Source organism: Varroa destructor, unplaced genomic scaffold (genome assembly GCF_002443255.2).
Source record: "Varroa destructor unplaced genomic scaffold, Vdes_3.0 BEIS01000005.1, whole genome shotgun sequence".
Lineage (NCBI taxonomy): Eukaryota > Metazoa > Arthropoda > Arachnida > Mesostigmata > Varroidae > Varroa > Varroa destructor.
The window spans coordinates 38,639,795-38,653,109 of NW_019211458.1; the positions used below are offsets into that span (position 1 = coordinate 38,639,795).

General features: G+C 36.4%; 2 protein-coding genes across 6 annotated transcripts; one reads left to right on the top strand and one right to left on the bottom strand.

The window, feature by feature from the left end:
* Positions 1-321: 321 nt before the first annotated feature.
* Positions 322-4,866, bottom strand: or (AP-3 complex subunit sigma-2 or). 2 transcript variants are annotated; one of them, XM_022809060.2, is made up of 3 exons: positions 4,594-4,866; positions 4,050-4,314; positions 322-777 (listed from the first exon to the last, which is right to left on the bottom strand). In XM_022809060.2, the coding sequence occupies exons 1-3, from the start codon at positions 4,864-4,866 to the stop codon at positions 710-712; spliced, it is 606 nt and encodes a 201-aa protein (XP_022664795.1). In that variant the 3' UTR covers positions 322-709. The 2 variants fall into 2 exon arrangements, with proteins under 2 accessions (XP_022664795.1, XP_086845730.1); XM_086989604.1 differs by lacking the exon at positions 322-777 and having other exon boundaries at positions 1,854-4,314.
* Positions 4,867-5,062: 196 nt separating this feature from the next.
* On the top strand, positions 5,063-12,305 carry tex (THO complex 3 homolog tex). 4 transcript variants are annotated; one of them, XM_086989568.1, is made up of 7 exons: positions 5,063-5,202; positions 7,804-8,007; positions 8,228-8,446; positions 8,851-8,993; positions 10,173-10,334; positions 11,371-11,471; positions 11,685-12,305. In XM_086989568.1, the coding sequence occupies exons 1-7, from the start codon at positions 5,167-5,169 to the stop codon at positions 11,846-11,848; spliced, it is 1,029 nt and encodes a 342-aa protein (XP_086845694.1). In that variant the 5' UTR covers positions 5,063-5,166; the 3' UTR covers positions 11,849-12,305. The 4 variants fall into 4 exon arrangements, with proteins under 4 accessions (XP_086845694.1, XP_022664793.1, XP_022664792.1 ...); XM_022809058.2 differs by lacking the exon at positions 5,063-5,202 and adding an exon at positions 5,311-5,450; XM_022809057.2 differs by lacking the exon at positions 5,063-5,202 and adding an exon at positions 5,940-6,083.
* Positions 12,306-13,315: the final 1,010 nt, after the last annotated feature.

The window sequence follows — 13,315 nt, forward strand, 5'->3', positions numbered from 1 at the left end:
TGGTAATGATGCGTAGCTAAGTGCGTAAAGGTTCTTCAATTTTTTTAACCTGCTTAGCTTGAAGAAACTTAATGATATATTATATCAATTCTCAGGTGTTGCCTGAAGCGTTACCAGAAGTTAAACTAGAAGCCAAAAAGATAGCTGTCGAGTTCTAGTAAAAAAAAAATGCGACATTCATCAACAAACCTGTCTGTTAAAATAACGTCTGTATTCCTTCCTGAACTCTCTTTCACAACACACAGGATGAAATTTTGTACTGCAGCACAATGAAGTTTCTTGAAAACACTTAAAACGACGAAAAAAAACTCGAAAACGAAATGTATCTTAACGTTTACATATATTTATTTAGATTAATAGAATTTAATAGTTTCGAAATGCAATAAACGTTACAAGATAGTCATGTACAACACACATTGGTAATATAGATATAAATACCGGAATCGTCAAAATCGTTTTTTTCACCACTCTGTATTTCAACAATTCCTTTTCGTTTGCCCATCTAACATACAAGTGATATGAAAAACAGCTGTTGTCTCAAGCCATAAGATCCTTTTGGATAAATATCACTAAAATTTAATGTTGGTATGTAACTAATTAGGATTATTTCGTCCTTGGCTACTGTTGTGTACAGATTTCCCTTTTGCAAGTGATATGCCTCTTTGCCAACTTGAGGGCTGGACTCCGCTTGAAAATCGTTGCATTTTTTTTATTTAAGAAACGCATGTTTACTGTCTCTTCCCTTCATTGTACGGAGAATCACGAACTTGGTTTTGTCTGAAACGGTATTATATTAATGAAGGGACAACGCTTTTGTTCACTGAGGCGATGAGAAAATAGAGAAAAAGCGATGCCACTTGACCATAACATAATCCGATTCTGACGTGTTAATCGATAAGAATATACATTTAAAATGGCCGCAGAAAACTCACATTAGCATCAGCAATGAGCATAGCAAACATTGTGTAAAAGATATCTCTAAATATATTTTACATATATAGATACGATATTTTCTAAGACAATCAAGCGCAATCATTCAATCTTACGATTATCCGATAGTGAATCGACTGACCAATGAATATTTACAAGATGCAAAATAAGAAAGGCCGAATTAATACAACAAAATAGACGGAAGTGACTGTTTTATTGAAAATCGTTTTGAGAGGACATTTAGAACGAGCGTGCCGGGCTAAAACATCCATACAAGCATACCACATTGCCTAATAAGTATTGATTCTGCTCATTAACAATACGCACAACTATCTAAAAAGGAAAGGCGGCAGATTACGTTTGCTTCCACACTTTTCAATGCAGTGAACGGCGCTGCTGAATTTGCTGTTGCATTGACCGTTTCTGTTTTACAAAACAAGAGCAGATTCATGTCCAGTTTGGTGAGATTTACTTTCGTTTCAATCGAGCTTTCTCTAAGGCTCAGTTGTTTAGAGAGACAATAAAACCCACAAACAAGTGCAGTGTATAAAAATGAAAAGGGATCAAAGACCTCTGGATAAACATTCCGGGTAAATGCAAGTAATCAAGTATCGGTATCGGAAAAATCTCCAACTCCTTTTAGAGTATGCAGCTGGCGATACGAAGGGTTTTATGTAACACTCATTCGAAATATAGAAAACTGTAGATTTTCGTTTTCAAGGTAGTTTTCTTATTGTGCCGAAAAAGACTTCATCCATAACACTTCCAACCGTAAGGATAGTTATTCGTCGCTAGTTACACAAAATCAGCCTGAGCAGCACAAAACCTCTTGTGTGGAACGAGACGATGGAATATTTCCGTTGTCATGAAAAGGTATTTCTCACTATCTAAAAATCTATATACTTTAGATGAAGACACCAAAATCCACGTATGTAATTATAATCTCACTTTGCTTTATTGCTATGGACAGCTTTCCATGATGCCTTCTTATATTAATGACAATTGCTAATATAATTGTACCAATAATTACCAATAATCGGATATTCTACTGTATCATAAAGTATCTGTTATTTAGAAAACCTTTAGCAATCTCGGAATGACGATACATTAATTTCTATTTTATACTTTGATTAACTCCTATCTAGATTGGTTTTGCATGTCAAAGACTTGCACTTCGTTACGTTTTATTACTATTGTCATGGTGCAGACCGCCCGAAACAGGCGATGGTATAAATAGCCTGCAAATTCCCACTGCTTTCTTCCCCATGCTACATCCTGGGCGAAGAGCACTAGTAATGCAATTTTCGACTGGTCTGTGAATAGCTTTCAAAAAAAAACGAAGAACAGGCACTTCTAAATACTGCGGCATATTTTCATGTACATGTGTATATATATATATGTATATATATGAAGAAAAGGAAACGGGTAGCAAAAACTATGACCTCCACATCTAAATGTGGGCATTCTTAGGGCAATTTTTTTTCAAATTTAATTTCGGTTAATAATTCTCATCTTGCTTATGTTAATGCATCAGCTAACAATGGATCAATCATTAAGTCAGCAAGTGTAGGGGGCAGGGGTATAAAAATATTGATGATTGAAAAATATTGATTAAAAAAAATTGATGATAACATTGTTGTTTTGTCGAACCGAGATTTCATAAAAAGATAGATGTATGTTCAGGTTATAAAAGATCTGACTTTAAACTTACATGGCTAAAGATTATAACGTATCTGCCAATCGTTATAACTTCACGGACTAGAAAGATCAAAGAAAAAAACGTATCTAGCTCGTCGGATTACTGTAATTAAAATTAATCAAATAGAAACATTGGAGTCGCTTAGTGGCTAAATCGTTTACTGGAACCATTGTTTCGGGAGCTATTTTTGACACGCTCATACAACCACTGATAACAACAAGAAGCGTTCATTCAGGTATTATAATTATGAAAGCAATATTAGCAACGACAATGCAGAGCTCACAAAGGTAACACCAAGGGTTTAACACTACACATTCTAACACTAACAGTCCTAGGGTGACTTTACCGTCGTGAAATAGATTCAAATTTCTCCACTGTCATTTGTTCCCATTATCTAAGTAACGTACAAGAACATTAACAAACAAGAGGTGGCTAACCAAACAGAATCGATGTTAAATACTGGCATTATTTATGTTCTTTAAGCAAATAAACTCTTACAATCCAATAGAAGGATCAAATGTACCATTGTTTAAGAAAGTAAGCCGATAGAATTTGTAACATCGTAACTGGAAATTAAGTATATTACATTTTTTTCTCTCTCTAACACACTTTTTACATGCCGACTCCATAACGCAAACATCTTATGGAACCTGCTCGGCTTATAACTATATGAACCCATAAGTGAACAAATGTAAAAAATAAGATATCCTAATTGATTGGCAGTTTACGGTATTTCCAAACGGGAATACAACTTCATCCTTGTCATACATTACCATATACACATATAATATAGCTTCACCTTTCAATGTCGCCCACATACAATTTAATGCCATAAAATCCTATACTCTGGCAGACCTTCAGTTATGTCGGTAGCACAAAGATGTATTTACAGAGAAATCAAAGAAGACGTATTTAATAGCAATTTGGAATTTAACAGGCACCGTTTAATTAGAATGCAACAGTAATGTTCTATCCGAGATAGAAAAGCATAACAGAAATCGTGCAAAACATATGTATAATAAGTAACAGAGATGATTAAAGTAAAAAGTGATATATCAAAGGAAACGTGACCTTGATTGAGGGAAGCGTTTTCGCGCACAAAATCGTGATGCCACCAGATGGGATGTACATAATAACGAACAAATTAATGATGCGAATATTATCATCGTAGAAGTGTGGAAAATTTTCGCTGTGTGCTTTGTATGTGTTCATAATGGTTTAGCAGAGATCATAATATTTTCGTTTTTCTTAATCAGAAATGTTTATTACTTTACTTTAGTTCTCGTCTACGGTTCTTAAAATAAAATTAAATATTCTAATCTTATTTACGCTAATGTGATCGTTGCTATTATGATATCTGCTACATCAATGAATGAAATACTGACGTGTGCAGCATGAAGGAATTAGAACTTCAAATTACCGATCGAAGGCAGGTCGGGCAGTTTGATATCCTTAATCTGTTGGCCAATGTTTATATTCTTCACGGCAGCAACACTTAGCCCACTTTCCTGCCGTTCGATTCGACTTTGTTCCTCTATTCTAGCGATAATTTCTGCCATGTTTGTTTCTAGGACCATTCCACCCATTACCAGCTCATTCAAAATATAATGAACTTTATCCACATGGAAGATAAGGTCCAGCTCGCAAACATTTTCAAAGCATTTGTCGAGTGTCTCCACAAATACCTGTAAAAAAGATAAACAAATAAAATTCAGATGATTCAAAGTTATACTTTACCGGTAAATTCCCATGTGCTACCTCTTTTCAGGACAGAAGCAACTGGTAAGGTCAAGTTGATCTTGAACGCTCCTGGAAATATAAAACGCGTATAAGAGTCGGCATGGTTATAAAAAGATTTGACAATGCTTCAATCAGTTGGAACTTGAACGACAACATTGGCACGACTCCACAGGTCTGTTGTGTCTGGGACATATCATTTTGACACTAAAACAGGCGACACCAACCTGAATGAGGTCGAGAATGCCCAGCTCACTCTCTGACGAATCTACGCAGAAGACAAAAAACAATGTGGCATAATGACGATAAATTAACTTGTAGTCGCTGCCCCCAATCAATGATCCGCCTTCGAGGAAGTTACATACGTTATCCTCTCTTTTCGAGACCAACTGAAAAGTTTCCCTAATGATCTGCTGTTGTTCATCTTCCGAATAGCGTGTGTAGAATTTTGACAGGCGAGGCTTGCCATGATTGTTGAATACAAGGATCGCCTTAATCATCTTTGTACGAGACGATGCTGTTGATGAAACGATCCGATATGAGTCCAAATGTGTGCTCGGTGTTTAAGCACAAAAACCATCAATAGATTTGCTTACACCGATTTAACGTGCGTAACTGAAATGTGACAAAAACTTGTGTGTGTAAAAAAAAGTGTAAAACTGGTCTCTATATAGACATATAAGCAACATACATGGACACAAAGCATGCTTCCAAGTATTTTTTGATTCGCGACATTTAGCGGAACCAAATTGAGCAAAGTTGGCTACTGCATCAGAGGAAATGAATTCATCGTTTACAACATGCCGTTGGACCCTAATACACAACGCACAACCAATGCAAGTGTCATAAGCTCGTTAATTATCGACACGTAGATTGCTTTGGTACTTGTCTATCATATATGCGCACGCATCTACTATTTCAAGATGTGGTACAATAATATTCTACTGTTTGTGCACAGACGCACGTATCTAGCTGAAAAAGACCAACGTTCACTAATCAACCGTTGATTGTCAAGACTGATGGACTACTTCTGTGCAAGTTAAACAATACGGATGAGCGAAGGGCAAACATAGCCTTCACATACGTAAATGTCGTTCTTCCGAGAACAAAAAATACGAGACACTAAAAAACGAAACAATTCAATATTGCACTATTTTCCTTTGATCTGTTGATAAATGTCGAGAATACTACCTGAGGAACAAGTGTGCGCACTGCCATGCGCAAACTGCTAGGTCTGATACGTACAAATATTTCGCCGTTTCCTCTTTGCACCGCAATTCAACGCTTCTCACGCCATCCCTAGAGAAAAACAGTGAGGCAGTCCATTCAGTGGTCCTATTTCGATCAAACTACTCTGACAGCTGCTGTTACTGCAGTAAAACCTTGCATGGCCAGCGAATCCCTTTAAGTCTTCCTGTTTGTCGTCTGCTGCAGAGAATCCACTACTTGTTATGTTTCTCCAGCATCGACGAAGCAAACGCTATCGAAGCAGAGTAACACGGGGTCAACACAACACGGACACGCTTAAATAAACTAGCTCGTATATAGTGTAGTGTACTAGCAACATGAAGCTATGCGGTGGGATTATTCTGAAATGCTGCTGTGTTTTGTTGTTGGGGTGTAAATATTGATGCCGGCTTAGCCAGCGATGGTGTCTTCTCGATTGAGCTTCGGAACGACAGTGAAAAAAAAGCATTTCTATTCTGAATAGTTAACGGTAAACGTAAGGATAATTTTATTCCGAGTACAACGGTGATAATGCAGAGTGTGAAAACGTACTGCAGTTATTATTTTAATTTATCTAGACAGATGGCAAAGAGTTACGATAACGAGTACACTACAATTTATATTGAAGATTTCTTTTTTCGACCTTCACGAGGCTTTGTTCATATGAACTCTCTTGCATTGTCATAACATTTAACGGCAGTAAATAATCATTATAGATTACGACAAACTTAATTTTAGGCACAACGTAGTTTACTCATCCTTTGAGTCAAATTACGTAATTGTTTTATTAATACATATTCTTTGATCTGGCGGTTCAAACTGAACGAGCCTAACTTAATCATTGCCAATATAGATATATATATATATATATATGAGTGTTATATTTGTCTAGAGCTAAACTGGGCTATTACTACATTAGGCTAGGGCAAGTGACTATCGAGCATTTGTTTCTGTCAGGTGACAACAAAATCAGTTTACTTCAATATATAAATGCACATATCCTAATATTTATCCCATCCAATTTCATTTTTCATTACTATTTTTCGTTATTGTTCGAAAAATAAAGCGTCTGACGGAACAGTGCTTCTTTTGTGCCATATGCCAAAAGGGATGAAGCTGCACCTAAAGGTCCCAAACAATGCAGCACTTTGGTAGTCCCGCGCCACAAAACTGATCTGTTTTTGACGACTTCAACTGTCGTCATTAATACATCTAGCGTTCGTCACTTTGGTCGCAATCCTGACTTATGAAGGATGCCAACAAACGATGATAATGCAGGTGTTAAACTTTAAAGAACGAAAAGAGATTACTTAATACTTTCGTGGAGATTAAGCAAAGGCTCAAATGGCATTTTGCCGGTATAGGTGTATGTGTAGATTAAAAGTTTTTTATACATTTTTTTTAAAGCTTTATTCAATATAACAATCATCTGCGGCGACTACAGTTCCAATTCAGAGCCTAAACCGTTTTAAAAATGTTATTTCTTTAATTTTCGAATAACTTTAATTGCAATGCATTAAGCGATATTAAAATACACAATATGAAAAAAATGTTTACAGAATTAAATTTCTGCCCGATGGTAGGCCGAAAGACTTAAAAATGCAAGCGCTCGGAAAGTCTCAAAAAAATTAATCCATAAAGTTAGATCTTACCGACTTGGTTGACATTAGATATTCTCTTCGATGAAAAGACCGTCAATTTCTATAGGAAAAATCCAAGCACATCAAAAACTGATCTGAATCATTTTGATGCATTGTCGATCGTTTGAATGTAAATTCGGTTGAAGATTTTCCAATCTATCTCATAAAAATCTTTATTCAGTTTGTCAGAGACCCCATGACAAATCGGCAATTGCATAGACTTCCGAGAAGAAGGGTTTCTAATTTTAATATGAGTTTGTTCAGTACGAAAATATTGTATCAAAGCTACTCTTTATTCAAATTCTGAAAACGATGCTGTGTCCTTGGGCATCACGAGTCCATTGTTTACTTCTAGGAACTAGTCTGGTACCAGTGGTAACGGATAAACGCAAGTTTTGCGCAGTTGGAACGGGCCATCCGGTTTATGCGTATCGCAATAAGCTTTGTAATTATGTGTACTAAGACGTTATTATTCTGTACATGTAGCACTTGCGTAAAGTCGATTTATGGCCTTCTTTTTATGTCTTAAACATGTTTTACTTTCCTGACTTTCTGATCCGTCTTAAACAGAGCAAAAAAATTATGAGCACAAATAGACCCTCGACCGAGGTGCTTACACTTCGTAAGCATTTTGCTCAAAATGACCGCCAACGCGAGCTGAGTGTACACTCACTGAAAGTGCATTGCGTAACCTGGAACCAAGATGGACGTAGACTAGCCTCGGGTAGCCTTGACAAGAGTGTTACTATATTTAATCTGGAAAAAGATCGACTGGTGAGTCTCATGAAATAGGGCTATTAGTTTCCACTTTACGACAACTGAGTATATATTGTTATTTATTTTATTATATTTTGTCACTCTGTCCTATATATACCTTTACGCTCACAGGGGCCTTATTAGCCTACAGAGAAATTTCAAATAACGTTCGCTAGTTTCATTGCGAACAAATAAAAGTAAACAAATTAATTGCCGGTATCCATGTTAATTTATTTAGGCAAAGGATACAACGCTTCGTGGACACTCGGAGTCGGTCGACCAATTGTGCTGGCATCCACGTAACCCTGACGTGCTTGCAACAGCATCCATTGATCGAAGTGTGAAATTATGGGACGCGCGCCAGCCTAAAGCAGTTCACACAGTTGCTACGAAAGGCGAAAACATCAATATCTGTTGGCACCCGGATGGTCAAACTCTTGCTGTTGGAAACAAAGAAGTAGGAGTCTATTATTATTTGATTTCCTATTGTTGATTTAGTAGATTTAGTTTTGAAAGGACGACTATTATATTAACGCTAGTCTAAGATTAATGTTGAAATATTACTTTACCTTATTATTACATAATAGCTTAAAATTCTACAGTTTTAGAGTGACCGGTTCAGTATACCTAATAAAGCTGCGCATCATTACAACTGGTAATTGCAACATTTAGCCCATTTGAAATTGAAGGACCTTTGGAAACTATCGAAAAAAATTTGCTGAAAATGAGCAAGGTTTTGTTTGACTAAAGTAACTCAAAAATTGTATTTTCCGGTCGCGTATTTTTAGCAATATAATTTCATAATAATTTAGGGTTCGTGTAATCATAATAGGTTGCATTAATAGCATTTATTGCGGGCAGGATCTGGTGTCGTTTGTAGATGTGTCAACGTTCAAAATTCGTCAGGAGCAACAATTCAAATTTGAGGTGAACGAAATGTCCTGGGACAAAAGCGGCTATTTTTTCTTTCTTACAAGCGGACTTGGCTGTATTCATGTATTCAGGTAATTAGCAGTCTTGTCGAAGATATTTTTACGCTTAAGTAAATTATATAGATGACTTACCTGATTAATTCGAGTAGTGATTGTTGTGAATTTACAGCTCCGGCAACCATTGTATTTATATATAAACTGTTACAAGCAAATCCGGCGAACTTTGAAATTGAATAATTTCCGAATTAGATGGACTGTTAGATTAAAGTAATGGTTTTTAATATGTCAGAGATACTCTTTTCTTATAGTCGTGTATTAGCGCTCAATTAGCTTCTGAACAACCATATATAGATATATACTTCCTCTATCTATGGCTTCTCGAAGTAAGTTGACAGTAATATATATGTTTGCTCACTGATAGCCTTTTTTAGGGAAAAAAAAGTTGTAACTCGGGCCAATCGAGTGGATAAGCGTGTTGAAGCCAACATTGCATATTTTTCGTTCAATCCAGAAAGTAACTGGAGCATGACAGTAAGGTCTGCTGTTGTCTTTAAGTAAGCAGACTGCATATTTTCAGTTGCCATGCAAACAATCCGAGAATCCCTTGAGAAACTCTTGATAGCGGGTATACATTCATTGTTCCATTTTCAAGGATTATCTCACAGTAGCAGATGCCCTTGATGTCCACCATAAATACTACCATTACTTTACGCCCAAACTTACTTAACACTGCTACCGAACTCAATATATCGTTTGCTCGCTTAGTGCCTTTTTAGAAGGTGGCAGATTGAGCCATGCCTCGTCTATGACGATCACATGCTCCAGACAGGTTTCTCATTGAATAAAATTTTGCAAATTGAATGTGGAACAAACTATCTCGAATGATGAATGGTTGGAGACCCATTTAGTATTTAATTTCCGCATTTTCAGTATTTAGGTTATAATTATGTAACACGCTTCGTGTGGAATTCGAGTGGAATTCGAAGGGCGAAAAAAGCAGAGCCCTTAGACTCTGCTTTTGTAAAAAGCCTCATCAATTGCAACAATACTGAGACATTTACTAGCCAAATTGTGGCTGCTAGTGGCGCGTAGCTCAAAAGTTCAATTACTTAATTTAAAAATCCGTCAGATTCGCTTAATTTAAGGACTAACACATTGTCAATCTAGCAAAGTCTATCTGGAGGGTTTAGATTGCAATGAAATTTTTTAAAAGAATAATTCGCTTCTGTGATTTCCGGATCTCTATGGCAGTTACCCGGAGATGACTAGTATTCAAGTACTGCAGGCTCATCCGTCCAATTGTATATGCATAGAGTTTGATCCTCGTGGGCGTTATTTTGCAACCGGCAGCTCAGATGCCCTCGTCTCACTTTGGGATGTTAACGAACTTATTTGCATTCGTACCTTCAACAGGTAAGTCTTCTATAGGGGCACGGATAGCTCTCGGGCTGGCATAACCATGTTTTAGTAGATCGGGACATATGTCCTATCGGATAGATAAGTTTTTAAGAAATCTAAGAGATGGCCGCTAAGTTGATGGAACCACAAGATTTTTAGACATTTTTGAGTGAGTAAATTGGTTAAGTAAATTCAACACACTTCCACTACATGTAGCCAAATCTGATACATTCCGGTCGATTCTACGCATTTGATTTCCCTGGAGGACGTGTACGGATCCTAATGGATGTAATCCTCTACTTTGTGGAGAATCAGCTAACTTTATAGAGATGTCTTTTTCTTTTAAACAGAGTATGTAGAATATTTTGATGCGTACCAGATTTGTTAACTTACCTTCAAATGCCCTGAAAAAGCTTATCAATTTCTAATTCCTCTAATTTCCAAAAATTAGCTGGTAATCTCGACATTTCAACCTATCTTATTGAGCAGATCTTATACCGATATACCAAAATATGGTTCCGAGTTAGATCACCCCTTCCCTTGTTGAAGCAGATCATAGTGCTATATATATTTAACATCTAGTGGGCTAATTTTATCTAACCTTCTCACATATAAATATGTAACATATGCAGAACGGACTTCAATAGATAAGTTTATGCAGATTCACAAATTTTTTGTTAACCATTCATCGTAGAAACTACTGTAAATTGTTTTTGAAAGGTATTATAGGTCTATTTCGCTATATTTGATTTTGAACGTTATTGCCATCTAATCCACATATCCGACACAAAATCTTTGAAGGCTGGAATCGTTTAAAAATGAGCAATGGCAAATATTTTGAGTACGTTTCATGTGATTGGAAATGTTATAATATTTTACAACATTTGAGACCGAAAAAGGTTGAAAATGAAAATTACGTTTTTTTTTGATGGAACTGTTTTCTTCGTCCACTGACCACCTAAAGCAGATATTACTTAAGAGGTATACGCTTGGATAGCCACATTTGGATATTATCTTCCTGGATGTATTTTCGCGTATACGTGTTTTCTAGGTTGGACTGGCCAGTTCGTACACTAAGCTTTAGCCACGATGGAAAGTTAATTGCATCGGCGTCTGAGGACCTTGTTATAGACATTGCACACGTTGAAACAGGTGAGCACATGGATAGCGCCATAGTTGGTAACAGTGGCGTGTCCTCGGTGCTATTATAATTTATTTTGTATTCAGTCCCGTTAAGCTGTTAGGCATATAAATTAGCTGTAGATTATATAATAAACGTAGTATATTTTACAACTCATAATTTAGTAATGTGTGTAGATAACTACATTATGTAGCTTAAACCATGCTGTCTATGTTCACCAACAGGTGAAATGGTTCACCAAATTCCTGTTAAAGCGTCGACGTTCTCAGTGGCATGGCATCCAAAACGGCACCTATTGGCGTTTGCTTGCGACGATAAATATCCGTTGTCAGAAGATCGAGAAAGGGACGCGGGCCTCGTAAAACTTTTTGGATTAAGTAGAGAATAGACTATCTTCAATTTTGTTTTGCCTCTTATAGTATTTCGAAGTGCGATGTTGAAAATGTCGTATATGTAACAAAAATAATTGTATTTATTAATTCGTATTTCTCGCCATCAGAAGAAATGTGAGTACTAGCCGGTTTAAATATATTAAATAGAGAACGCATTTATTCGTCCGAGCATACTGTGTATGTCATTAGATCAGTAAAAACAAATTGACATACCAATGTAAAGGACTGCATGAGCGTTGCAACGCGTGCAGGTGGGGCATATGTAGGGAATACTGTGGTGGTAACTTTATACAATTTTGTTAAGACTAAGAGAAGAACTCGCGGAGAGTTCTTCTCTCAGTCTTGAGTACGCAAATGTCAGAATTTGCTGGTGGAATTTATTTGATAAACTGATGTATAATGGCATGTTCATGTAAATAAACAATGTTATATATTGTCTTGTGAAATGAATAATTGCAGATATTAATATCTGCTTCCTATTTCATATTTACTTCTATATCATGGTAACTGAGGTGCATGTCTATGTTGTCTGTATGTGTGTGGAGACCTACGAATCCCTAAGTATTCTGAGGGCTTGCGTAAAGGACCAACTTTGTCCAGTTATACCACATTGGCCTATGCCTATTGAACCTACACGCGCTTCGATAAAGCTGCATGTGAGGTAATTAATATGTAGCTACTTGATGTATAGCAGTAGAAGCAGTGTTCTAATCTATCGTATGACATCGCACAGCGAAGAAGTTTGCATCACTTCATTGACTCATAAGATGATGACTGAGTTTCCTTGTCGTAACCGCTTAACCGGAATATTAGTTACATTATTGTTCAGGTCTGCGTGTAATCATCAACCGTGCCTATGGTATCCAATGAAGAACAAAGATTTTCTTGGTGAAATCGTACAAAGTTTTTAATGTCGCTTATTTATTCATTAAATATTTAGCAATCATAGCAATGCACATCGAGCTTTTAACCGCTTTCCGTCTCGCTTTTCCTCTTCGTTGCCTTTTTTCTTGTTTTTGATGTTATTCCATTAGCCATTCTTCTAGTCCATTTGCATTTCCACTTTGCTGTTGATTTCTCCATTTCTGCAATGAATGCTTCTCCCTAGTCATTAAATTAATTCATGTACAACTTTTTTCATGTTGCTCTCATTAATTCTATTATAATTTTATCTAATGTCACATTATAATTATCAAGAATATGACGTTATTATCTCATTTCGCTTTTTTGCAGTTTTCCTATTTTTCTATTAATTTCTTAGTTTTTTCAAACCAACAAATTGCAACTTTTCGTCAATAACGTGCTCACCGTGTAAAGACTTTTTAATGCTACGAAAATAAAACTATAAGAAAAAAGATGATTTAAATGTACGCTGACTTCATGATCATACTGTTATTCTCGTTAGACGTGCCGTTGAATGATTATGGTATAATTGATAATAAGCGTAGTTTGCGAAACGGGGT

What these genes read in the sequence shown, in the direction of transcription:
- tex (XM_086989568.1), top strand. Translation starts at nt 5,167, where the DNA reads ATGCCGTTGGACCCTAATACACAACGCACAACCAAT. An exon ending in TTGCTGTTGGAAACAAAGAA is followed by an intron (nt 8,447 to 8,850) that starts GTAGGAGTCTAT and finishes TATTGCGGGCAG; the next exon opens with GATCTGGTGTCGTTTGTAGA. An exon ending in TGCATTCGTACCTTCAACAG is followed by an intron (nt 10,335 to 11,370) that starts GTAAGTCTTCTA and finishes CGTGTTTTCTAG; the next exon opens with GTTGGACTGGCCAGTTCGTA.
- or (XM_022809060.2), bottom strand. Translation starts at nt 4,866, where the DNA reads ATGATTAAGGCGATCCTTGTATTCAACAATCATGGCAAGCCTCGCCTG. An exon ending in GCATTCTCGACCTCATTCAG is followed by an intron (nt 4,315 to 4,593) that starts GTTGGTGTCGCC and finishes TCTTTTTTACAG; the next exon opens with GTATTTGTGGAGACACTCGA. An exon ending in GCCCGACCTGCCTTCGATCG is followed by an intron (nt 778 to 4,049) that starts GTAATTTGAAGT and finishes ATACCGTTTCAG; the next exon opens with ACAAAACCAAGTTCGTGATT.